Source organism: Callorhinus ursinus, unplaced genomic scaffold (genome assembly GCF_003265705.2).
Source record: "Callorhinus ursinus isolate GAN/ISIS: 27379988/994484 unplaced genomic scaffold, GSC_fseal_2.0 scaffold44, whole genome shotgun sequence".
In the NCBI taxonomy this organism is placed as follows: Eukaryota; Metazoa; Chordata; class Mammalia; order Carnivora; family Otariidae; genus Callorhinus; species Callorhinus ursinus.
The window spans coordinates 9,858,446-9,885,426 of record NW_027397106.1 but is presented as its reverse complement, the minus strand read 5'-3'; the positions used below and the strand labels follow the sequence as shown (position 1 = coordinate 9,885,426).

Here is a 26,981-nt window from a genome sequence, read left to right as displayed (position 1 = left end):
CAATTCCAGAGGAAACAGCATGAGAATTTTGTCTCTAAGAATAATAGAGGAAGAAAATAACAAGGAAGTCCAGTAGCAGCTGAAGAACCCCTCACCAGAAAAATGATACTATGAACCAGAGGAAAATTATGATTTAAAAAAAACCCCAATGAATTAAAAAAATTAGTGAAGTCATTGTCTTTATAAGTTTTCAAAGCAATAATACAGAGATTTCTCTTTCAGGGAAGATGCTGTGAGACAATAGAAGATGAAATGAGATGGTAGGCTCAGGAAAGAAATGCAGAAGAAAGAACATTAGAGAAATAAAGGTCAAACTGGACTTTCTGCAAACATTAATTGACACACCCAAATTCACAGTAGGGGACATGACTGAGTGAGTGAAATTAAAAGCTAGAAAGGGAAGACAGAGAAAACCAGTATCTGCAGAATTTTCTCTAAAGAATAGAACTAAAATAATGGAAAGGAAAAATAATAGTTAATGATTCTTAAAAGACTTAACAGAGTAAAGAAAGACTTGAATCTTTAGACTGAAAGAGCCAATTGTGCCTGGAAAAGTGACAGACAACAATCAATAAACAGCAAAATAATTATACTCAAGATAGAAAAAGGAAAACTGGGCATCTAAGCAAGGAAAACCAATTCACCTGTAAAGATGGAAAAAAAAAATCCAGTTTTTAGTTTTTTTTTTTCCAGATTTCTTCATGGCATGCCTCAGCAGTATTAAAGTGAAGCCATGCCTTTAATTCTAGGTTAAAAAATAGTGATTCAGTAATTTTACACTCAGCCTAATTATTAGTCAAATATAAGAAATTAAACAATTGGTTGGAACCTACATTGTTCTCATGACCCCTTCCCAAAGAATATGTTGTAGAACAAAGTACAAGCATTGGAAGCAGTGGAAAAACTCCAGCAGAAGTACTGGAAAAGATCACTGAGTCAGTATAATTGTAGGACTAGGGTTAAAAGAAATGCCTAGTTTCCGATTATAAACCAGAATATAGGAGTATTCACAGACCCTAACAATGCAGAAGTGATGTATAGTCTGAGAAAGTATAGTATTCTGATTTCCTCATCTTTTATAGATGAGGGAAGAAGATACCATTTAAAGATGATGAATAAAATAGGGAAATGAGATATTCAAAGAGTCAAAAAGTTAATGGGTAAAATAACGTAAGTATAATAAGGTGAGGAGGGAAAGAAGGCAGAGGGAGAAGAAGTAAAAATTAAATAATTTGGTCAATGGTCATTTGTGAATAAAAATCTAAATAAGTAATACATACATCAAGTGAAGTTTAATTATAAAGGTAATTAGAACAATATAGAAACATTTTATATTTCAGTGGAATGCAAATAGTAAATGTATGGTGAGAGAAGAAAAAAGAAATGATTTACTTATTTTAAATTAAAATTTATTTTTTTATTAATGATAGTCTAGGAAGCTTTCTTTCATCTTTAAAACTTACTTGCAATTTTATGAAAAATTTCAGCGTTGTCTTAAAATTTAAGAAAACTTCTGTCAAGCTTCTTGCATATGGGACCTGAAGGATTTAGAAGAATTTTCCAGAGATTAACTCTGGCTCTGTACACTTGAAACCTTGCTTAAGAGGAAACTAAATAGCTATATCTGTACTGATATATGATGATGTTCAAGATATATTGTTAAATAGAAAGAAGTTGCAAAATAACATGCAAAATTATATGTATGTGTTTGCTCATCAATATTCTTAATGTGTATGCTTGTGTATTAAGAGAATAGCGCTTATTTCTCTTAAATGATGGTCTGCTACATAACAGCGATCTCAAGAGTGGCACCATGTAGCCATAGTCATTGTTTTTATATTATGACCTTTTCTCTCTATTAAATCAATATTTTTCATTAACCTCACATGCTTAACATAAAACTATATCAAATAAGGCTATAGTACAGTATGTAGTACCCGTATGTGAGTAGTTTATAATCAGGCTAAGAATATAAAACGGGCAAAACTGGAGAATGATACAGGATGCAAATCAGTGCTCAGTTACGTTACATGCATCCTCTATGAAACCTTCTCAGATTATTGCAACCTTTGGCAGTAGGTTTGACTTTTCACAGCCATTTTAGGCTGTGACATATTTTAACATTATGTTATTTCTTTATCATTTTCTAATAGTTCAATATATGATAGTCTTTCTTTATGGAAGAGATGAGACTGATGGCCCTCTTGACTCTAAATCCAATTATTTAACACAGTCATATGAAGCAAAATGACTAGGTACTTCTAGTTAATAACAAAGCACCAATTATTCTTAGAACACCTGCTCATATCTATTGGGTGTCCATACATGATGGATGAGAAACTGAGGTACAGAGAGGTTAATTATTTTGTGCCAAATGGAAAACTAGTAAGAGCCAAAACTCGGAAGTCAGCCAGGCAGCCTGACTCCAGAGCTGGTGCCTGGAACAGTCCACTAGGTGTGTGACCCTGATGGGTTATTTCATCTTGCTGATTTCTCTTTCTCCATTGGTGGACGGTGGAAAATAATGACTCACTTTATAAAGTTGCTATGACAATTGTTTAAAAAAGTATCTCCAGGAGCTTTGTAATCCATGAAGTTCTCCAACAAATGTAAGATATTACTGTTGTCACGGCTGCTTTTGTGCTGCCTTTTTTGCCCCCACGTCACATCAGCTCAGCTCACGGGAGAGCAAAGTTTCCACTTAGATTCTTGTAGAGATAAATTGCTTTTACAATCACTTACTGACTTTTAAATCTCAACATTCATGTTCTCGCTCAGATTGCACAATACCCATGCCCTAGAATAGCTTATATTTTACTGAGAAAGACTACCTGACAAGGCATAATGTGATAAGGCTGTAATGAAGTTCAGAGTTTTGTGCAAAGACCTCCTAGGGAGGAAAGGGAAAGGCAAGGACTGTGGCACTCAAAGAGTTAAATTTCTCCCAGCTTAGAAGGAAAGACCTGCGATTTTGAATTCTAATAATCTCCCTGTGGGAGAAGCATCAACAAGTTTCGTATTGTATTTATGCTACACAGCAACCTTTGTGCATGGTCTTTAGTCCTGCCTTTCCTGCATCTTTTCCCACAAAGACTGTCCTTGACCAACACCAGAAATGAATTTGATTTCTCTAATGTGGAAGGTAATTGGATTTTTCTTTATTGAATGCATCCCTTTAATGACTGTCTCTGTTCCTGCCAGTTTAGCTGCAAGTGACCTGACATTGATCTGTTGATATGACTTAAAATAAAGAGTTGGAGCTGGGGGTGAAAAGGATCAGCTGTCTGGCATCAGGAAAAAAAATGTGCATTTTTTTTTTGCCTCATCTTGCCATTTTCCTGAGAAAATCCTATATCCTTGAATGTCATTTCTACAAAACATGCTGCTTTAATAATTGGTCATACAGCAACAGATTGCCTTCTTCTAGAAAATATAATAAGTATTTCCCAGAAAGTGCCCTGGGGAAAACATTGAAAATTGAATAAAATCCACCCCGTAATCATTCTGTTCCTTGGAAATATTTATTACCATGTAGACTGTTTCTGGAACCGGGTAAATATTGCTGAACAGAATTAATTAAATCTTTTAGGAAGCTGGTAAAACATGAAATATTTATTTAAGTATTTATTTACTTAACCTTGAGGTTTCATAAAAATAAAATTTGGCACAAGAGTGGCTATTCAAGAAAGTTACAAAGGAGTAGTGGATTAAATTGTTGTTTGGAAGAATAACAATTCCTTCCTCAAGGGAAGGTGTGATATAAAACACTTTTTATGCCCAAGAATATATGGAATTTAAATTTTTCTACTTTTGCCTTTATTCACTTTTTAGTAACAATGTAACTCACTTGATTCATGCTTAAATTTTATTGTATCATCTTCCCTTTGTTAATTCTAACAAATAATGGATTTTCTTTGATCAAAGATACAATGCATGGGCATTAGAGTGAGAAAATAAACACTTGCAATTTTAAATTGTGAAGTAGAAAATAGATGAGAAAATCATAAATGAATTTCTTCCTAAAAATCAGTGAAATCGATGTTTTTCCCTTTTGAATTTTTAATGTTAATTGTACTCACAATTATCAATGTAATTAACAATTTCAAGAAATTAACTGAGAGTTTGTATTAAAACCATTTATGACATTTGTTGAATTTGAAATTCAAAGCCACATCACACAAAATTATTGTAAGCCCTATGTTAGAGCTGGTATAAACCCGCAGTGTTACTCAGTGAAGAGCAATGAACTTCCTTCGGTTCTCATCAACCAAGAGAAACTTGGGAGTTCTAGTCTAAGACATTATGTTGGGAAAGAATATAAAGAAGAATTAAGAGTGAGTATTTCCTGGAGACTGGGCTCCTTAACCTCTGCTCAGATTGCATTTTGAATGAGCATGTGAAGCCCTGGCATGTTTCCAGAGACAATTTCTGGGCTGCAGTGTAACACAACAGGATGGGTTTGCTTGAGAATTGATGTGCCTTCCACAGAAAGTCCAGTACGATTGAAGGGGTCATTGATCCAGAAAGACTCCCCACTGAATAAAAATCTTTCATCATAAATGATTAAATCTCACCCATTCCAAGTCAGGCCATTGTTGGAAGTTATACTTAAGTGCGATATTAACACCTTAAGAGCAAGAGAGAAGTATATTTTAATGGATGATGAAAATTCTTCCTTACTCAATTCAACATATCTCATTCTGTATAAATTTTCTTAATTTTGAATTGGCTTTGTTTGTTTGAATGTGAACATTATTAAATGCAAAGCCAATTAATGAAATAATATTTTCTTCTCTTGAAGAGAAGGTAGATTTTCTGGAAAAAGGAAAGAGTTTGTGTATGAGTGTGTGTACACACATACAAATACGTTTTCCTTTATTAGAAGAAAGAAGCAAATTCATTCCCCATCCCATCAGACTTTTAAAAATGCTTTTATAATAGGTTACCTATTTATGATACTTTGGACATTTTCTGAAACCGTTAATACGGGATGTGGCCAATGAGCAATTTATTTTGTTTATGTATTTTTAAAAACAATCATTTAAGTGATTTATATAAAACCATTTTGTCATTTCTTCTTTAAGCAAATATTTTGAAGTCTTTTATATAAAAGAACCTTAGGCACTGAAAGGGATATAGGGACAAATCTTTACCTTCAAGGATTTTAAAGCCTAGTGGAGAGAGAACAAATGTACCCAGTGGATAAAATAGAAAGTGGAAAGCAGTGAGCCACCTAAGAGGGATGGATCCAGAGCTTATGGTTGAGGGGGATAGCAAAGACGTCACAGTGTGTGATGGTGATGTGACTTTGCTTAGACCGCAGAAGGTGGGCAGAATCTGTGCACGTGAGAAAGAGAGGTAGAATATTTTTGGAAGAAGACATAGAACTGCAAATGACACGGAGGTGGGAGAATGTAGGCTATTAAAATAAATATTCTATAAAACTGGGTCAAGTCCCATACCTCACACATCATAGAAAGAAAAAATGGAGAGAAGGGAAGGTAATATTTTGACTAGTGATTTAGGTAAAAATCTAGACAGAGAAAGAAATATTTGGATTTTGGAATTTCTGATTTAGACAATAAACACCAGTAACTATGGTATTTTATTTATTATGTATGTTTTGTTTCTATGAGGAGGTTAATAGTACCTTAAAGAGGCCTTCTTATATAAGGTAATCTTGACTGATGTTTTAAAAAAAAAATCTCAGTAGTTGACATGTTGAACAACCCTAAGTAAGCTCATTCATTGTGTAAAGTCAAATGAACTACTAAAATTTTTAATTGAAAGAAGTATATTCTTCTTAATTTTATCTCTGCATATATTCTAGCATTAATACGTATTTTATTCTCGATAAAGTGCAAATTATATAAATATTTAAACCTAAATGTAAGATTTCTGAAAGTCTAAATAAGTTCCTTTTGTTGCTTCAGGTCACTGATATGATGCTTCAGGACAAACCCTATCCTGATTGGGGAAAATCTGCAAGAGCTTTCTGGAAGAAAGGAAATGTTAGGATCATTTTATTCTGGTAAGAGATTATTTCATTTATTGATTTTTGCCTTGCATCATTCACAAAGGACTTGAGTTGGATGTAGTTTTTTTTTTTAAGATACATAGAATTCTATGTAGAGAGGCATTTCCAGTGAATACTGTGTTTCATTAAGATGATTAAAATCATTACCCTAATTATTTTATGAATTACTTTCTGCTTACACATTGTTGCATATACACATTTACAAGAGATATATTTGCTAATATAGTAATACATATTTTACCAGAGGTAAGAAGGTTTTTGATTCAGCAAAAACAAGCTATAATTTTCATCAATGAAATCTGCTATAAAAATGTCTCCAATAAATTCTAAATTTCCAGTATATTTGACAGGATATAATTTTGCCTTGAAGAAGTTATACAGAGAGGAAACCTGTTTACAAATTGCATCTGGCTCATTGGCATTTCTTCTTTAGTGATTTCCCTTAGCTCTCCAGCGCAATCATTGCAATTAAAAAATAATCCATGTCTTATAGAACTTTATCGAGTCACCAGTATTTTTGTGTATTTGAACAAGTTTAAAAGATTTTATTTATTTATTTGACAGAGAGAGACACAGCAAGAGAGGAAACATAAGCAGGGGGAGTGGGAGAGGGAGAAACAGGCTTCCCGCCGAGCAGGGAGCCCAATGCGGGGCTCAATCCCAGGACCCGGGGATCATGACCTGAGCCGAAGGCAGACGCTTAACGACTGAGCCACCCAGGTGCCCTGTATTTGAACAAGTTTAGACAGAAAAGATAGGAATAAAGAGCCAGCAAGAAGGGCACTTCTGCCTGGCTGTGTGACACTGCCCAACCACAGAGTCAAACAGATATATGAAAATGTGCATGCACTAACACCCAGAGGTGCTGGGGTTGATGATAACTTGTGCTGGGTACATCCCATCCTGCTCCCCTACCTTTTGAAATGATAGAAAAAAAATTTTGTGTGTTCTTGGATTCAATTCTGGGGGTTGGTTTCTTTTTTCCTGTACAAGCTACAAAAATCAGGGGGCAAAATATACACTATAAGCTATCTTTGTGCTTTAACACTGTAATTAAATGTTGGTAGAGATATATGGCATTTTGAACTGAATTCTTAGAAGGTAAACAAAAGTAGATTTCAAATAGTGTTGTAAAAATGAATATGATTTTGTGGATGTTTATCTTGTCTCTATGAGTCAAGTGTGGCCTATTTTTATGGTGCATTTAACCTTTATTTTTTTTTTCCTGCATGTCAGCTCCTCATGTAGTTTGTCTGAATAATATACAATATATAGAAAATATTTTTTGAGGGTATGTTTTGCTCCAGGTGCTATGCTAAGTATTTAACATTCTATTTATTTACTTATTTAATCCTGACAACCCTACAATGTAGGCACTATTATTGTGAGCATAGGTCTCTGACTCTAGAAACCCAGTGTTTAGTCATTACACTAGACTATTTCTAGGAGAACAAAGGATATATCAGTGTGCAAATTTCCAAATGATTATCCTTAATCCCTTTTTAGGCAATGGTGCTATATTAAGAATACAAGATTCTGGGGAGTCATTCCACCCTATAGAATTCTCTACAGAGGTTTTAGGAATCAAAATTTAAAAAAAAGGTAGAGGCTAATATTAAAAGCGTTTATGGACTATCTTAAAACAATATTAATTTACTATGATTATATGAATTTTATATTATTTAATGCATCTTCAAAGGCAGCCTGCTGATTATTGTTCAGTGTGGCCAGTTACTCAGGTCACATGTATACTATTTGCAAAAGAGCCATGCATATAGTAATCTGAAGGCCCCTCTGATTTTTGTCATTAGTTACTTTTAATTGCAATTGCTATTTCAGAGGAAAGGGATCCATACTGAATTTTTCCTTACGCATCTTAGTATGTTTTCCTTGAACATTATTACTCAGATCTATATGTTACCATCTCTTTTATACAGATGGGTTTATTTTTGACCTACATGATAACATAGCTCCAATCAATAACCTAAAGCATATTTTAAATATTATAAAAATAATTTGTCACTGTCAAATAGATAACACTCTTTTTTTTAAAAGATTTATTTATTTATTTTGAGAGAGTGAGAATGAGAGAAAGAGAGAGAGTACATGAGAGGGGGGAGGGTCAGAGGGAGAAGCAGACGCCCCGCTGAGCAGGGAGCCCGATGTGGGACTCGATCCCGGGACTCCAGGATCATGACCTGAGCCGAAGGCAGTCGCTTAACCAACTGAGCCACCCAGGCGCCCAAATAGATAATACTCTTGAATGTAGAGCAATTCAATTCAGTAAATTCACACTTACTCTTGTAGTCTTGTAGATAATTTTGTAAAATTGTCGATTATTAATAATATATTTGGGAGGTGGCTTTTCATTGTATATTTCAAAAGTAGTTATTTCAAATCATGGAGAACATAAAATAACTAGAGGAAAATTCAAATGCTACTCTAAAAATATTTTTCCTATTTTATCCATTTCTATACAGTTAGATTATCTTGTCAACAGTTTTCATGGTTTTTTAAAAAAGGAAAATCTGATGCAAAAAGTTGAATATGGAAATTATGTGGGAAGCAACGCAATCTTCTGTTTTGTTCATACTTTTTGGATAAAAGAGATTTAACAAGTATGAAGGGCATTTGTTTTCTTAGCTCTAGGAGATAACATACAGAAATCATTGGCAAGGTTTCAAATGAAACAAAAGATAGTATTTACACATTCTTGTGTTACCCACTCAAAAAAGAGGTGTTTTCTTTTGGTTTTGCCCCAGTTAAGGAAAGAGAGATTAGTGTGAAAAACCTATGCTGGAGAAGAAATTTTGCAAAGGAAAGCTTTCTTAAGTTGCAGTGTGATTATATGCAGCAGTTTCATCAGTACAACATGCAATTTTGTTCTAGTAAACTCACATTTTACCTACATGTAGCTGCTTTAACTCACAAATGTCTGTCAGAAATGATTTCCTTTGCAATTGTGTGGCTTAGTTCTTCCTTGATTCCTAGTGAGAGATACCTCTACAGTGAAGAAAATGGTTCCTATTTCTTTCTGTAATTGTGCAAATGAAGCTGCTGTAACACATGGGCTTTTTATGCTGGGGTGAGACTATATTGTCTTTGTATATAAAAATACTAAATGGGGCGCCTGGGTGGCTCAGTCAGTTGAGCGTCTGCCTTCGGCTCAGGTCATGATCCCGGGGTCCTGGGATCGAGCCCCGCATCGGGCTCCCGGCTCAGCAGGGAGCCTGCTTCTCCCTCTCCTCCCTGTTCCTGCTCTCTGTCGCTATCTCTGTCTCTTTTCTCTCAAATAAATAAATAAGCAAAATCTTCAAAAAAATGAAAATACTAAATGGAGAGGGAAGAATATTTATAGAACTTCCCTTCCAAAATCACTTTCCCAGCCCTTTTGATAATTAAAAAGAACAGACATCTAAGAATTTAAATCCTAGGTTAATTCCATATACTGTTTCTGTTTTCCAGAGGGTCTATGAAAAACATTTCCCCTCACTTGTATCTGAAGCAAATATATACATAAACAAAGAAATAAAAAACGAGTAATATGCACCTGAAACCAATGTAACATTGTGTATGAACTATACTCAATAAAAAAATTTAAGAATATTAATATCAAGTAATATGATGTTTATATTAGCTTCTATTTCCCCATTTTATTTATTCTCTGGTGACACAGTTTGTGTGCTTTTGATGGGAAGCATCTTAAGATAATATTTCCCATTTTCGCTTTGCTTTAAAAAAAAATAAGGGAGACACTCTTCTGTGATTAGTAGAGGAATTGTCAGAAGGAGGGATTGGGAAATCTGGTGTTCATTGGGGCTTCACAAATTCTCCACTTCTTTGCCTTCCAGACACAGGGGAGGATTTCATTTTTCGGCCCCTTCTGACCACATGACTTGCTTTGACCAATTAATATGTGAGTGAAAGTGGCGTTTGTCGTGTCGAGGTAGAAGCTTTCCTCCTCCCCCTCCTCCTTTTCTTCTTCTTCTCCTTCTCCCCCTCCCCCTCCCCTCCCCCTCCCCCTCCCCTCCTCCTCCTTCTTCTTCCTTATTTAAGTAGGCTCCATGCTAAGCATGGAGCCCATTGCAAGGCTTGAACCCATGACCCTGAGGTGAAAAGTCAGATGCTTAACTAACTGAGCCACCCAGGCACCCCTAGGTAGCATCTAACTGCCGAAGAGGCGCACTGAAGGGAGCTCTCTTCTCAGGAGCAACTGTTGTTTACATCTAGGGGGAGCCCGCATCCTTTAGAGAACCAAGCATAAACCAAGCATTCTTAACAACACAGTGGTCATATAGTGTGAGTGAGAAATAATCCTTTGCAAATGTTAAGCCCCTGAGATGTGGGGATTCTTTGAAACTGCAATCCTGCTGTATATGGAAATTGATCCTAGGAGCAAAGTGTTGCTATAACAGAAGGCTGGAATTTTTATCTTAAGGACTGGACAGTAAATGGCAAAAAAAAAAAAAAAAAAAAAAGAAAAAAGAAAAGAAAAGAAAACCTGATGATAGAAGCTAGAAAAATGGTAATACAGGTGTTATAGTGGCAAAACATTTGGTTAACACTGTGGTCTGTGATTACTTAGATGCTCTAGGAGAACTCTGAAAAACGGAATGTTAGTAATGCGTTGCTGTGAGCTTCGGTGAACAGCGGTCCACTTCCATTCCATTCTGATGCCTTGGGAGGATTTTCTTTTATTTTTTATTGTTGGGGTAATTAGTATCTTTATATTTTAAAAGCTATTTTATCTAGTGCTATAATGGTTTGGGTGGACATCTCTTGATCATGATTATCTTAATCTTTAACTGGGGTTGCTGCTGTTTGTCCTGTTTTGAAGATCATGGTCATTAGCAAAGTCTAACAAAACTGTTTAGCTTTCGCCAGACAAGGGTTAATCAAGAAATGATTATTATCTTAATATACATGGCCTGGGAAAGTAACATGATAATCATCAAATAACAATCAAATATAAAAGTAATAAGAAAGACCCAAGAATCAGGAGAAAGTTCGGTCAAAAGGGGTTTAGCAACAGCTCTCCAGTTTGCAAACTGGGTGGCTCAGTTGATTAAAGCATCTGCCTTTGGCTCAGGTCATGATCTCGGAGTCCTGGGATTGAGCCCCACATCTGGCTCCCTGCTCAGTGGGGAGTCTGCTTCTCCCTCTTCCTTTGCTCCTCCCCCTTCTTGTGCTCTCTCTCTGTCTCTCAAATAAATAAATAAAATCTTGTTTTATTTATTTATTTTTAAAGATTTTATTTATTTATTTGACACAGAGAGACAGCTAGAGAGGGAACACAAGCAGGGGGAGGGTCAGAGGGAGGGGGAGGGTCAGAGGGAGAAGCAGGCTTCCTGCCGAGCAGGGAGCCCAATGCGGGGCTTGATCCCAGGACCCTGAGATCATGACCTGAGCTGAAGGCAGTCGCTTAACCAACTGAGCCACCCAGGTGCCCCTAAATAAAATATTTTTTTAAAAATTAAAAAAATAATAAAATACCTTTCTTTTTTCTTTTTCTTAAATTTTATTTTATTATATTATGTTAGTCACCATACAATACATCATCAGTTTTTGATGTCATGATCCATGATTCATTGTTTTCATATAACACCCAGTGCTCCATGCAGTACGTGCCTTTAAAATTTTTAAAAGAATGGTGATTAAGTTCTCTACGTATTTCTGCCTATATCACAGTTCTTTTTTATTTTGTATTTAAATTCAATTTAGTCAAAATATAGTGTATTATTGTTTTCAGGGGTAGAATTTAGTGATTCATCAGTTGCATATAACACCCAGTGCTCTTTACCTCAAGTGGCCTCCTTAATGCCCATCACCCAGTTACCCCATCCCCCCACCCACCTCCCCTCCGGTAACCCTGTCTGTACCCTATAGTTAAGAGTCTCTTATGGTTTGCCTCCCTCTCTGTTTTTATCTTATTTTATTTTTCTTTCCCTTCCCCCATGTTCATCTGTTTTGTTTCTTAAATTCCACATATGAGCCAAATCACATGGTATTTGTCTTTCTCTAACTTATTTCACTTAGCATAATACCCTCTAGTTCTATCCACATCATTGCAAATGTCAAGATTTCATTCTTTTTGATGGCTGAGTAATATTCCATTATATGTATACCACTTCTTCTTTATTCATTCATCAGTTGATGGACATGTGTGCTCTCTCCATAGTTTGGCTATGTAGATAATGCCGCTATAAATATTGGGGTGCATGTATCCCTTCGAATCAGTATTTTTGTATCCTTTGGGTAAATACCTAGTAGTGCATTTGCTGGATCTCAGGGTAGTTCTCACTTTTCGGGAAACTCCATACTATTTTCCAGAGTGGCTACACCAGTTCTCATTCCCACCAACAGTGTTAAGAGGGTTCCCCTTTCTCTGCATCCTCACCAACATCTGTTGTTTCCTGTGTTTTTGTTCATTTTAGCGATTCTGATAGATGGGAGGTGGTATCTCATTGTGGTTTTGATTTGTATTTCCCTGATGCTGAGTGATGTTGAACATTTTTTCATGTGTCTGTTGGCCATTTGCATGTCTTCTTTGGAGAAATGTCTGTTCATGTCTTTTGCCCATTTCTTGACTGGATTTTTTGTGTTTTGGGGTGTTGAGTTTGATAAGCTCTTTGTAGATATCACAGTTCTTGAGAACAGGAATAACATCCATCTTACTTTTCCTTAGGACCTAGCACGGTATGTGACACACAGTAAGCATTAAGTACATTCTTGTTGAATTAATTACTTTGGTGAGGACCTTCAAATCTAGCATACTCTACAATATTTCTGAAAAATTCTTTAGATAAGAACTTTATTAAAATGATAAAATGATAATTAAAAGTATTTTGACTTTGTGATCAATTGATGCTTTACAAGAAAATGTATAATACTTATGAGTTATTTTTTCTGAAAAAATGTTAGAAATATTTATTTTCAGTACTTTAAAAGAATCATTTTGGTTCCAAATTACATGCTTTCCCTCCAACTAGAAAGACCATTAAAATACTGTGAGCTGTATAACTGCAGTGATGCAATATCAGCCCCAACTGACCATGAAAGTTTTTATCTTAGGATCGTCTCCTTATTTCTTAAAGGTAAGTGAGGTTTAAGGAAAAAGAATTAAATAAGCTGGTCTTAAATTGCTTAATAGTGCCTCTCTTTCATAGGGCTTTATTCCAGTTGCTAAGACCTGAAATAGCAACATTGAGCCCAAGAGTAATCCTTGGATTTATGAATTTTTTGAAAGAAAAGTGCCCTTCAATAAAGGCTTAGAAAGACTGTATGGTTTTTCTGTATAAAAATAATTGGTAGGACAGTTATTCCTCTTTAGTCTTAAATCTGCTGGTTAAATGGAGAACTCCCATGAGCCATAGGCCTAAGTCTTACTTATTAAGTTTCTAAAGTGTAGGTAATGATTTCAGAAAACTCCCTTGAGTTTGCATATAATAGTATAAATGCGCAAAATTAAACTGGAAACAATGAATTCTAGAGGAAAGAAGGCAGCATTTAACCAAGTATAGTGACTTGACCCATTGCAGCAGTGTGAGAATCTCTGCCTGTCTTCATTTTTTCTCATGACGCATGGACCCCCCCCATCTCTAGTAGACTAGAAATGCAAGTCTTTTATAGTAACAAAACTCCAGATATCCTACAACTTGATCTGTTAGAAAGCCCAGACGTTGGGTGCCTGGGTGGCTCAGTTGGTTAAGCATCTGCCTTCGGGTCAGATCATGATCCCCAGGTCCTAAGATCGAGTCCTGCTTTGGGCTCCCTGCTCAGGGTGGAGTCTGCTTCTCCCTCTACCCCTCCCCCTTGCTTGTGATCTCTCTCTCTCTCTCTCTCTCTCTCTCTCTCTCACTCACGCTCTCTCTCTCAATAAAACAAAATCATAAAAAAAAAAAAAAAAAGGAAGCCCAGACATTTTCATTCTTGCTGTTTCCCCTCATCTTCCAGGAACCATTGGTGGAATACTTTGAAGTATTTGTCTTCATCCTGCAAATATTTATAAAGTGGCCACAATGCAAATGTCTCAGAATAAAAAGCTGCTACAATAATGTCTTTTGCTAGCATAGAAATCCTCCTTTAAAAAAGTGTTTTTGTGTGTGTGCTTTCATCAAAACCTGCCTATTGGAATTAGGATTTTTTTATTCAGTTGATAATTATATCAGAATAGCTGTCAGTCTTCACTTAAATCACTCCAGTTATAATTGGCTATCAGCTTTTTGCAGGATGAGGAGCAACAAAGTCTCAGTGTCGCCAAGGTACAGCTGCTTATTAGTACCCATGATTCACAGTGGTTCACCTCTGGTTCTGAGACAGGCGACCCACCAACGTAATTTTGTGGTACATTAGTCACTGTTGGGAACTCACAACTCCTTGGTTTTCAAACCAGAATTGCTGATAACTAATACTCCGATGTTCTCTGCAGGGCAACTCTGTCACCATTATCAAGTGGAAGTGAATCATTGTTTATTTTGTGAGCCATTGATCAAAATTAAGGGAAGTGAAGACTCCAGGAGAGGGGTTCATCCAAGACAAGTTGAGGCTTGTGACAGTTCTCATTAATGTGTGGTTTCTTTCAGGGACCAGACTGCTACTGCTGTTGGTACCCCAATCCACTGTAAATTCCACCAGCAGTGGTAGTTCCGTGATGCCAGCTCTTATTTTCAGAATACCCTGTTCCTACATTCCCTGCTCCCTGCTCCTCGCCACTGACCAGAGTCCCTTGTGCTTTCTCTCTTTTTAGAAGAAGGGATGGATGCATTAACTGTATTGAAGACTGAAATGCTTTGATGTTTGTTGTTGTGCCCAAAATATGTAAAGAAGTTATAAAACTCAACCCTAAGAAACAAATAATCCAATTAAAAAATGGGCAGAAGTCATGAATAGACATTTTTCCAAAGAAGACATCCAGATGGCCAACAGACACAAAAGATGCTCAACATCACTCATCAACAGGGAGATACAAATCAAAACTGCAGAGCAAACTGAATCCAACAATACATTAAAAAATCATTCACCACGATCAAGTGGGATTTATTCCTGGGATGCAAGGGTGGCTCAGTATTTTCAAAGCCATCATGTGATATATCACATCAACAAAAAAAAGGATAAAAAACATACGATCATCTCAATAGATGCAGAAAAAGCATTTGGCAAAGTGCAATATCCAGTCAGGATAAAAACACTCAACAAAGTAGGTTTAGAGGGAAAATACATCAACATAATAAAGGTCACTGCTTGTGTGTGTGTGTGTGTGTGTGTGTGTGTGTTTGTGTATCTATCTATCTATCTATCTATCTATCTATCTATCTATCATCTATCTATCTATCTATCTAACATCATACTCAGTGGTGAAAAACTGAGAACTTTTCCCCTAAGGTCAGTAACAAAACAAAACAAAGATGTTCGCTCTCACCACTTTTAGTGATGTTCCCTCTCACCACGTAGTACTGGAACAAAATTTTCAATTAAACTAATATATGGACAGTGTTTATTTAGAATCAGATTGACTCTTGTCTTTCTAAAGCCACATGTCAAAAAGTGGAACACAGGCCTCAAGAGGTAAAGTAGGAATTTATAGGTAGGAGACACGTTTTACATAAAATACATACTATTGACTGAATGTGTCTGTCCAAAATTCTTATGTTAAAACCTAATCCCCACTGTGATGGTATTTGGAGGGGGTGCATTTGAGAGGTGATTAGGTCATGAGAGTGGAGCTCCCATATTGGTGCACTTCTAAAAGAAGCACCGAAGAGCTCCTGCACCCCTTCCACCACCCTGTGAGGACACTGTGAGACGGCAGCTGGCAGTGAACCAGAAAGCAGGCTCTCACCAGACACTGAATCCTCTGGTGCCTTGATCTTGGATTTTCTGGACTCTAGAACTGAGAGAAATAAAATTCTGTGGTATTTTATCATGGCAGCCCAAACAGCCTAAGACAGCACATCCAGCAAAAAATAATGCTTTACATATTTTACTGATTTGATCTATAAATCTAATGTTTTATTTTGAAATGTTTCTAACTTACAAAGTTGTAAGAATAGTAAAAAGAGGGGTGCCTGGGTGGCTCAGTTGTTGAGCGTCTGTCCTCGGCTCAGGTCATGATCCCAGGGTCCTGGGATCAAGCCCCGCATCGGGCTCCCTGCTCGGCAGGATACCTGCTTCTCCCTCTCCCCCTACCCCTGCTTGTGTTCCCTCTGTCGCTGCGTCTGTCTCTGTCAAATAAATAAATAAAATCTTAAAAAAAAGAGAATAGTACAAAGAATTCCTGTATGCCTTTTATCTATGTTCCCCAACTGACAAATTTTTAAGACATTTGCTTTAGTCATTCTTTCTCTTTCATTCACTCTATAGTTAGATAAGTATAGTATATCAATATTAATTTCCTGATTTTGATCATTGGACTGCAGTCATGTGAGCCAGTGCCCTTCTTCCAGGAAAGAATAAGTATTTCATTGTAGTCCGTAAAGCTCTTTTCTTTTAGGAAAGAGTAAGTACTTTGTTGTATTTTCTAAAACAAGGGCATTTTCTCCCATAAATACAGTCTAATTGTCACAATCAGGAGATTAATATTGCTGTAATACTTTAATTTACAGCCTTATTCAAGGCTTGTCAGTTGTCTCAAAATGTTCTTTATAGGACAAATCACAAAAAAGACAAATAATAAAAATAATTTTTTTGTTTTCATCTGATTCAGTACTCAGTACAGAAACATGCATATGTTTAGTTGTGAGACTTCTTTAATCTAGAACAGAAAACTTATCTTTCATGAAGGTATTTTTTTAGATGTGTAGTCTTTTGCAGGTACTGAAATAAAGTATTTTCATTCAATGATGAGGATTTATTAAAACTCTTCCAAAATTTGATGAGCCTTAGACAACACATCATATAGTATGAATATTTTCTTATAATACAGGCATTTAGGAACTGAAGATATTCTTAGTATAATACATTTTCAATTTGGCTCAGTGAACTTTTGAAAAGTAAATGTTGCTCTCTGACAATCTGTCCTTCTATTTGTTTTATGTAGTTCAGAATCAGAAATACTTTAAACCAGCATTCAAAAGCTCCAAAAATAGACTCCATTGGGCTAGAATTGCAGAGGATGGAGTAAACATGCCTCATGGTCCCAGCTCCCAAGAACCATGCAGGTGATTTGGGCAAGTCAAACTCACATAAATACAATGAATGGCAGATAACATTGGATGGTTTATGAATAGAGATTAAATTGTTTCCTACTGACCATGAGTTCCATATGGAAATGGAGCATTACCAAAGAGGGTTAAGGTAGTAATGGAAGTATTCATGGAGAAAGGTGGATTTAATTAGGCCCTTGAAGGAAGAAGAAAGAGGTCAAGAAGGAGCACACAGAAGCAGAACCAGAACCTTCAGATGATGGAAGGTCCAGCAAGAAGCAGCAAGGGTACTCTTACAGGAAGATTCAAACAGTTTGTATTCTCAGGCCCAATGGGTACCTGACCACAAGTAAACCTTTTTCCTGATATTAAGAACCTTGTCACAGGGCTGGGTTTCAGAGCAGGAATTGCCCACTGTTCTTAGAGGCACTGGGGTTCTGAGCAGGTGGGTTATACACAAGGACTTACCTGCAAAGGTAACACTGCTTTTCAGGAACTGCTGAAAGCCTGCTGATCATAACTAGGCTCCAGACTCAGAACTAAACAAGTGATAGTGTGGGCCCAGTGGAATTCACCTAGAACTGAGTCAAAGCTACTTAAAGTCCTCTAATCTCCAGTGAGAAACAAAGATTGACAGGTTAGGCTTTTCTTCCCAGCCATGCTATGAAAGTCTGCATTTTTGTGGTTTTCTTACCATGTTTTCTGTGGTGAGTTGAAGGAAGAGACGATGTTTTGCTTTGCTTAGTATTCCCAGGGCTTACTAGCTAGTTAATAAATATTTGTTCAATTGCTGATATCAGAATAAATGAGTACAGTCTTTCTTGGTAAATAAAACTAGAACCCTAGAAACTTCTTTTTTTAGTAGAAAGTTACTGTGGAATGGGGACATCTTGATGGGGAGGGTTTGTCTGTATGAGTAGCCCCCATTTTGTCCTTTTAAGGTTCACCCTCCTGGTGGGGTTGTCTCACTTGCGTTACTGCTGCTATCACCACAACTTGGGACAGGCATGATAGGAAACATGTTCTTTGTTTCTCTTTACCATAATTAACAGAATACAAACTTTTCCAGAAAACCAGCACTAACCATTAAAGAACAAAAAGAAACATTTTAAGAATGTATAAATATCATGAACACACACGGATATTCTATATACCGGTCTGTGATCTTCTATTATCTCCTGAACAACTTGGGGGACTTTTTATCTTTTACTATGTGTTGCTCTGCCTGTACCTATTACTCTACCCAAAGTATTAGATGGGAACAATATGGGAGCCTAAACCTACATGTAAGGATTAGCACTAGCTTTGAGTCATTTCTCTATGATACTCAGGCATATTACTTTTTCAGTCATTGCCTTACTATTGAAAGAGCCTTATAATTCTATTCCAGAATGGCTACTGTTTATTGAGTACTCTCTTTTTGCCAGGACTGGGCCCTTCACAGTCATTATTTTATTTAATCCATACTGCCAAGGTAATCATTATTATCTGCATTTTTAAAGATGAAAGCCTGTGACTGAAAGCAATTGCATAGCTGGTGAACAACAAAGCTGGAATTTGAGGGCGGGCAGGCTGATTTCAGAGCCTGTACCATACCGCACAGAGTGACCTCATTTATTCCAAGATTTTTAAGACTCTTAATACATTTAACAATGATTGGTTTTATTTTTCATGTATGTATATTTGCTATAATCCTTTTTTCTCCTTGCAAATGGATTTGGGTTGACTAAAGAAAGACATAAAATGCAAGAATCCTTTGACTATATCTACTTATGTTCTAATATCCTTATATTATTGACAAAGAAATTGAAACAAAATCACTTCAGTGACCTACATAAGGTCACAAAATTAATTAATGACTCTATGGCAATAAATACTCAGGGATGTTGGCTCCTGGTTTAATATTCTTTCTGCTGTATCACATTGCCTCTCTATATTCTCTGAAAAAATTAATATAATTCAAACTAAAAGAATTTGCTGATAATTGGATATATTGAGATAACAGCTCTTGTAAGCCAATAGTAATAATCAGAACATTCTGTGTAGTTTAAATTGATGTAATTGTATATCATTTTCTCTCAATTACAGGAATTAGGCAAGAAAAAGATGTACAGTATATAGTTTAATATGCCAATAAAGTGTGATATATTAACAGAACCTTCACTTAAGTTCTCATATGAAAAGCCATTTGCTGTTTTTCTTGTTTTATCTTCAGAAATTTCAAGGACTTGATTTCTTTAAAACATATTTGCAAGGTTGAAAATAAAGATTACAGTTGATGTCCTAAATGCTGGCACTAACAACCACAACAAAAACCCAGCATTTTACCTGGGGACACTAGAACTGAAAAAATATTAAATATTACAGTTAGTCAAAGAAGGACTCTACTCCTGAGAAAACAGTGAGTTCAATGTTCCTGCAGAAAACATCTGTCAGAGAGAGAATAGTCCAACATTGATTATAAGAAGAGACCAGGTGATACCTAAAGTTTTTTGCATTCTAAAATTCTGTGATTCTGGATAGACTATTTTCTTGTCTAAGGTTATCTGTGTGTTTGGATAAGGCATGAATTGCTCAGAATAATGAATAAAGCAACTCAAATTAACATCCTAAGGAAATGTAAGTTTGAGCATGCTGATTTTATGGAACACTATCCAGGCATTAGGAGCTATTCTTTGGCAGGATATTTAATGACATGAGAGATGGAGAAAAAAAATACGTTGATCAAAGTAACTTTGGAAAACAGTGTATTGACTGGGAACTGAAAGACTAAAAACAAAGGGAACGAGACATAAACAACTGTATTGTAGTTGGTAAAATTATTTCTCATGAGGCTATGGGTTAGCAGTTCTGAGTCTGCTTTACATATATATACTGGGGTTTATCAATGAATAAATGAATGGTGGGGGGTGGAAGCCAGATTTCTCACTGTGGGAAGGGAGGATACAGATAATGAGGGGGGTGGGGCTAGCTCCAATGAACAATGTGGTACTAGATTAGAGTCAGAAATATCAACATAAACTCATGTTTAGCTTAATATAGAGACAAATGGATACTAAGAGAAATAACTTTAGATATTGCATAGATAGGTTAGAATACATACACATATTTCTTAGTTTTGTGTGCTGAGAAGGCTTAGACAGAATGACAGTGTGGTAGTAGGGGCCCAAATATTGGTTTCTAATGTCGTTCTTCAATAAAAGGAACCAGGGCACTTGGGACAAATAACTGATTCTAGGTCTGGGGCAGATAATAGATAAAATGATCCTGGGATATGTTGTTATACCAGAAAGTAAAGAAGTGTTCAAAAACCAAATGATGGCGGCATGTCACTCAAAAGTCAACTTGAAAGAGCTCCCAGTGGTCAAAGTTAGGACAGTTTGATCAGCAACAAAATAAATGAAATAGTACTAGATTATAATTCATAGTATCAAATAAATATCCATGAGTCCACGCTGATATAATGAAATAACTGAATAGAGAAGAAGAGAGAAATCTCCTGGATAGAAGAATTCTAAATAATTTATATGAATACTTCTCCCTTCAAGATAATGAAGCTCAACTCCTTAACTCCTCATTCCTTGAGGAGGGATATGGACTAAATTTTGTGACTTGCTTCCAAAGAATAGGAAGTAATACAGTAATATGGAAAGGGGGTAAAAAAAGAAAAAAAAAGTAAGCTTATAGTGGAAAAATCTGGCACGTGTCCTCCCAGCTGTGTGCTCAAGATTGACATCATCAGTGATAAGTCATGTTGATAGCATGTAGATTAAGGCCCCATACATCTATAAAATGCTGTCATTATATAAACATTTTGTATCTACTTGGGCTAAATTTATGAAATATTGTATTCTCATTACATTGGAAACAGAAGAGAAAGCCGTCTATTCGAATCCTTTTCTAACAACTTGAGGGGCTTTCTCCCAAATTGTTCAGTAAACTGAAGTTACTTACAGGAGGATATTTTGTTGTTGCTTACTCCCAGATAGACCTCAAAGCTACAGCAACACATCCTTTGTATGGCCAGTATTCTAGCCCTATAATAAGATTCTAACTATGGACTTTCCTGTTTTATTTACTGACAGTGTAGTAGTGGTATCTCAAATATTTTTATATATAGTTACATAATATATTTATGTTATATATGTATTATATACATTTAAACACACACACACATATGTATAGCAGACATGCAAACAAGTTAGAACATATTGTGATCTATCACTGATCACGTCTTCCCTATGAACCTAATTTTAGCTATCAGGATTTGGAGGTGTGGGAGATCATCACCAAATTTTAAACGAGACCCGTGAGGCTTTGGGTCTAAATGGTCACTTTCGGAGGACTTAATCTTTCTAAGTTGTCTATTTTGGGTTCATGTTGGGTTTTTCAGATCTCCCTCCCCCACCCATCCTCTTGACTTTCTTGATAATGATGGAAGAAAGGAAACTCTATCATTACTGATCTCCATGTGGAGTGGTTGGTTCAGCCTTATCTGTGGGAAGTGATGGCTGAGGTGCAGTTGATCCTCTCTGACCTTTTAAGTCCTATTCTGATTATGAATTTCATTAGCTTCCCTCCCCCCCTTCCCCTGCTTGAGCCTCAACAGGCCCTTTTTGATGATTCCAGATGTGCTGTTCTCTCCAGGAGGTATCTGGAGCTGGTTTAATCTCTTGAATCTAGCTGCAATCCTATACAAATGCCCTAAAGCTGTGATATCATTCTTTTGTAAAAAGACCTGCCTACCTCCCTTGTGCTACAGCCAAAGAAGTTCTGGTGTGGCTTGAATGACTTCATATTTATCTGGTCATTTCTACACATTACCACTGTCCCCTTAAATTGATTGTCTGCTTCATCTTGCCAGTTGGCTGGGTCCTTTCAGAAGATGATGAGGACTCCCTGAGATGTGATCCCATCACTCTAGCTGTCAGCACAACTCCCCCAAATCTTACTTTGTACTATTTATAAATCTTGGTGTTCACTCATCTTTTTTGGTAAATGTTCCTTCCCCCCGTCCCCTAATCCTTATAGCTTCCCTTCTTACTTAAGGAAAACTTCATTATTATTCCATGGTTACCTGCTTCTGCCTTGACTTTTTTACACACACATGCACACACACACACACAACATCCATGTATGTGCACGCACACATGCGCACTCAGTAGCGTGTAAGTTCCCACACACATATACTCACACATGCATGCACATACAAGCATACTGAGTGGGTCATAATCCTTGGTTCATGACACTTTGATTACTGAGCCATGTAAGACCATCTTTTATCTATACATCTCTGTCAGTCTTGGACGTTATAGATTTCAGTCATTGTCAGTCTGCCTGAGAATCCACAGAGCACAAATATTTTAAATTCATTTCTTTTGTTCCATCTACCTCAAATCTACATATGCTTTGCTTTCCCTTCTCTACCCGCTTCATCTGCACTAAGTCCAGTACAAAGGGGAGCAAGGAATGAATCGTGAGTTGTTAACTATATATTGTTTATCAAAGTCTTAATCTGAAGGGGAATTACCTTTGGCACAATTTCAAGTGTCTGAAAGCATGGGAAGTAGGATTTGGAAGTTACTAGGAAGCTTCAGTTTTGCTGATGAAACTCTAGGCAAATAACCCAATTCTTTTTTCTGGGAAGCCAATCTTGCCTCTATTCTTTTAGTAACCAAACCATGCCAGAGGCAATACAGTTTGCTATGATAAATCAATGAGTGCAGGCGTCATTGTAAGGCAAAAGGAGAATTTCAAAAAAGCGCGAAAGCTTTGTTCTCCCCAGGCGCACTTCATTTCTGTCTTTCTCAGTCCTCCTCCTATCACATGTCCCCAAAGCAGTTTTCTGGAAGCTTGAGGCAGAGCAGCCACCTATACTACCAAGCTTGACAAATTCTCCTACGTTCGTAAGGATGGGAATGCTGAGCTTCATGCTCCAAGATACGCATGATTCATTCATATTTGTAGCTTTGGTTAAGGTAGAGGTACTACATGCTGTCTTTTGTTCGTGTGGGATTTTCTTGTGTCTTTTTGTGGAGTGACAAATTTGGGGCAGGGCAGGGAACAAAGACTGTATGTCAAAGAAAATACTGTGTATGTTTAATGCAGTTGAGAACGAACAAACCACTTTAGGTTTCCCCTCACACTTCAAAAATACAGCTGGCTGGGATTTTCTTGTAATATACAATGAAGGAACTTAGTACTTAATGAAATGAAATTGGAGTATCGCGGAGAGGAAATAAACGACAGGCCAAAAAACTGCCATGAAACTACATTAAAATGTATTTGGCGTGCATCGAATCACCCCAGTTGCATTGCAAAAATAGTGCAGTGATAGAGTTGCTGGAGTTAAAAGGACGGAATGTTGCCAAGGTTGAAACTATCCAAGACGATTTAGTGTGTGTTTTTTTATTCCCTGTGAATAAATGAGCTGATTTTTTCCTTTTTGGCATAAGATGCTAAGATGATATAAATGTAGATATAAATATATAATTTTGAAACAGATCCTAATTTTACATCTATGTTATATGCACACTTCATTATTTGTTTCCATTAAAGCAATTTTAGTATATACCTACCTTCTTTGCTGACTTTACCATGGTATAATTTTTCTATGCAAAATATCATAGTACTAACCACAGGTCTCTGAGGTTAATAAATCAGACACTGAGCATCATTGCTTGTTGTAAATCTGTCCTAGCTGTAGAAGACTCCGGTTAAGCTGTCCTTGATTATCTGAATTACAGGAATGTTCTTTAACAAAATTGTACCCACAGTGAGTTAAAGTTACTAGACTGGTTTGGGGGAAAGAGGAAGGATACTAACATCTCTTGAGACTCCCTACTAAAATTGCTGCTTTAAATGTATTATCACACCTAACTTTGATAAAACCCAATGAGCTATTATATACAGAAAGAAACCCAGATGCACCTAACTTGTTATAAGAGCAGTTTTAAACACCCATACACATGTCTCTTTTACCTCATCATACTGCTTAAAGATTCTACATTTACCTAGCACTCTAAATGTTTAATGAAAGAAAAAGAAACAAACCAACCAACCAACCAATCAATGTGGCCTCCTGCAAGAAATACCCACCAACAGTTCACAAGGGTTTTTATCCTTTGGGGGAACTACCCCAGTTACCTAAAGTTATATATATTGATCTCTCTCTCTCTTTGTATAAATTAATATACATATCAATAGAGCAATATTTATCATGTATATTATTTATAACATATTACAAATGTATAAATATAATATAAATATCATATACATATTATTAGGAGCTGAATATGTTCTCCCAAACTTCATATATTGAATTCCTGACCCCCCAATACCTCAAAATGTGAATATATTTGGAGATGGGGTCATTAGTGAGGTAATTAAATTAAATTGAGGTCATTAGTATGGGGCATAATCCAATATGACTGGTGTCCTAATTAGAAAAAGAAATTAAGATACAGACACATACAGAGGGAAAGCCATGTGAAGACCCAGGGAGAAGACAAAGGAGAGAGGCCTCAGAAGAAATCAACTCTGCCAACACCTTGATCTTGGACTTCTAGCCTCCAGATTTAAGAGAAAATAAATTTTTGTTTTTTAAACCACCCACTCTATGGTATTTTATTACGGCAGCTCTAGCAAACGAATATACTCGTATAATATAAATATAATAAAAATCAGTGCAACTAATCTCAATCCCTAAATGATTAATATTTTTTTAATAGTAAAGAGTTATCTTTGACATTATTTTTAGTAATATTTTTTGGATATGTCTCCATGTCTCCTCAGGCGAGGAAAACAAAAGCAAAAATAAACAAATAGGACTATACCAAACTAAAAAGCTTTTGCACAGTGAAAGAAAACCAACAAAATGAAAAGACAACCTATTGAATAGAAGATTCTTGCAAATGATATAGCCAATAAGGGATTGATATTTAAAATATATAAAGAACTCATACAATTCAAAAAAAGAAACCCAATTAAGAAATGGGCATAGATGGGGCATCTGGGTGGCTCAGTGGGGTGCCTGAGTGGCTCAGTCGGTTAAGCATCTGCCTTTGGTTTGGGTCATGATCCTGGGGTCCTGGCATTGAGTCCCGCATTGGGCTCCCTGCTCAGTGGGGAACCTGCTTCTCCCTCTGCCTGCCACTCTCCCTGCTTGTACTCTCTCTCTCTCTCTCTGACAAATAAATAAGTAAAATCTTAAAAAAAAAAAAAAAAAGAAATGGGCATAGGACCTGAATAGACATTTTTCCAAAGAAGATGTACAGATGGCCCTACTGAAAAGATAGTCAGCATCACTAGTTACCAGGCAAATGCAAATCAGAAGCACAATGAGATACCACTTCACACCCATCAGAATGGCTATTATCAAAAAGATGAGAAATAACAAGTGTTATTGGGAGAAGAGGGAACCCTTGTGCCCTGGTGGTAGGCATGTAAACTGGTGGAGCCATTATAGAAAATAGCATGGGAATTCCTCAAAAAATTAAAAATAGAAATACCATATGATCCAGCAAGTCCATGTCTGGGAATTTATCTGAAGAAAACAAAAACACTAATTTGAAAAGATATATGTACCCCTATTTTAATTGAAGCATTATTTATAATAGCCAAGATATGGAAGCAACCTAAGGGTCTATTGATACATGAATGGATAAAGAAAATGTGGTGTGTGTGTGTGTGTGTGTGTGTGTGTGTGTGTGTGTGTGTATGTGTAGTGGAATATTACTCACCCATAAAAAATAATGGAATCTTGCCATTTGCAACAACATGGATGGAGGTTGAGGTCATTATGTTAAGGGAAGTAAGTCAGACAGAAAAGACAAATGTCATGGTCATTTCACTTATATGTAGAATCTAAAAAAACAAACACAAATGAAAAATCAAACAAAATAGAAACAGATTCATAGATACAGAGAAGTCTGGTGGTTGCCAGAGGGGAGCGGAGTGGAAAGATGGGCAAAAAGATAAAGGGGATTAGGAAGTACAACTTAGTTATAGGATAAACAAGTCTTGGGGATGTAATGCGCAGCATTAGGAATACAGTCAATAATATTGTAATAGCTTTGTATGGTGACAGAGGGTAACTAGACCTATTGTGATGATCATTTCACAATGTATGAAAGTATCAAATCACTATGTTGTACACCTGAAACTAATATTACATATCAATTATAATTCAATAAAAAAGAAAAATAACAATAGTTAAATAATACAAAGACAATCTGATATGGTGGATTTTACAAAGGCAATTTCCAGGACCTGGAGACCTGGATACCTTTGGTTCTTTACATGTTATATCCAACTCCCACATTTTCAATATTTGCGTTACAGAGTCACAGCAGTAGTTGATTTGAAAAAACATGACCCTGGGGCACTTTATTATTTGCAGTCATGAAAGAAAAGATTCAATCATGTTTAGACTATTGCACTTAAATGAAAACAAGAACCGTATTATTAGATTTTAGAAATATTTGCAAGTCAGAACAAAATGGGTTTTCAAGTTAACTAGAAATTCAGTTTACTCAAACAGCTTTTGCTGTCTAATCATACGTTAAGGTGGAGCAGACTTTCCTGAAAACAAACCTCATACTTCTATATTTAGACAATAATGCTAATTTACATACTCTGCATTTCCAATGTGCTTTATAATCTATCAAGGATCTTTTCAAGCACTGTCTTCTCTTCTGTGAAGGCTTCCGGGGCTCTGTGAAGGATTCAGTACCATTTGACCTCACGTCACTCAGCTCTCCTTCTGTTATAGCTTACACTGCAGTGTAATGTAGTTTGTTTAC

The 26,981-nt window shown here is 36.3% G+C and overlaps 1 protein-coding gene across 7 annotated transcripts in view; it reads left to right on the top strand.

Annotated features, from left to right (window-relative positions):
* Positions 1–26,981, top strand: part of TMEM117 (transmembrane protein 117) — a 493,780-nt gene that overhangs the window by 304,887 nt on the left and 161,912 nt on the right. For all 7 annotated transcript variants that reach the window (XM_073882098.1, XM_073882097.1, XM_073882100.1 and 4 more), the window contains one exon: positions 5,934–6,031. In XM_073882098.1, the coding sequence (XP_073738199.1) occupies positions 5,934–6,031 (98 nt within the window). The remainder of the gene's footprint in view (positions 1–5,933; positions 6,032–26,981) is intronic.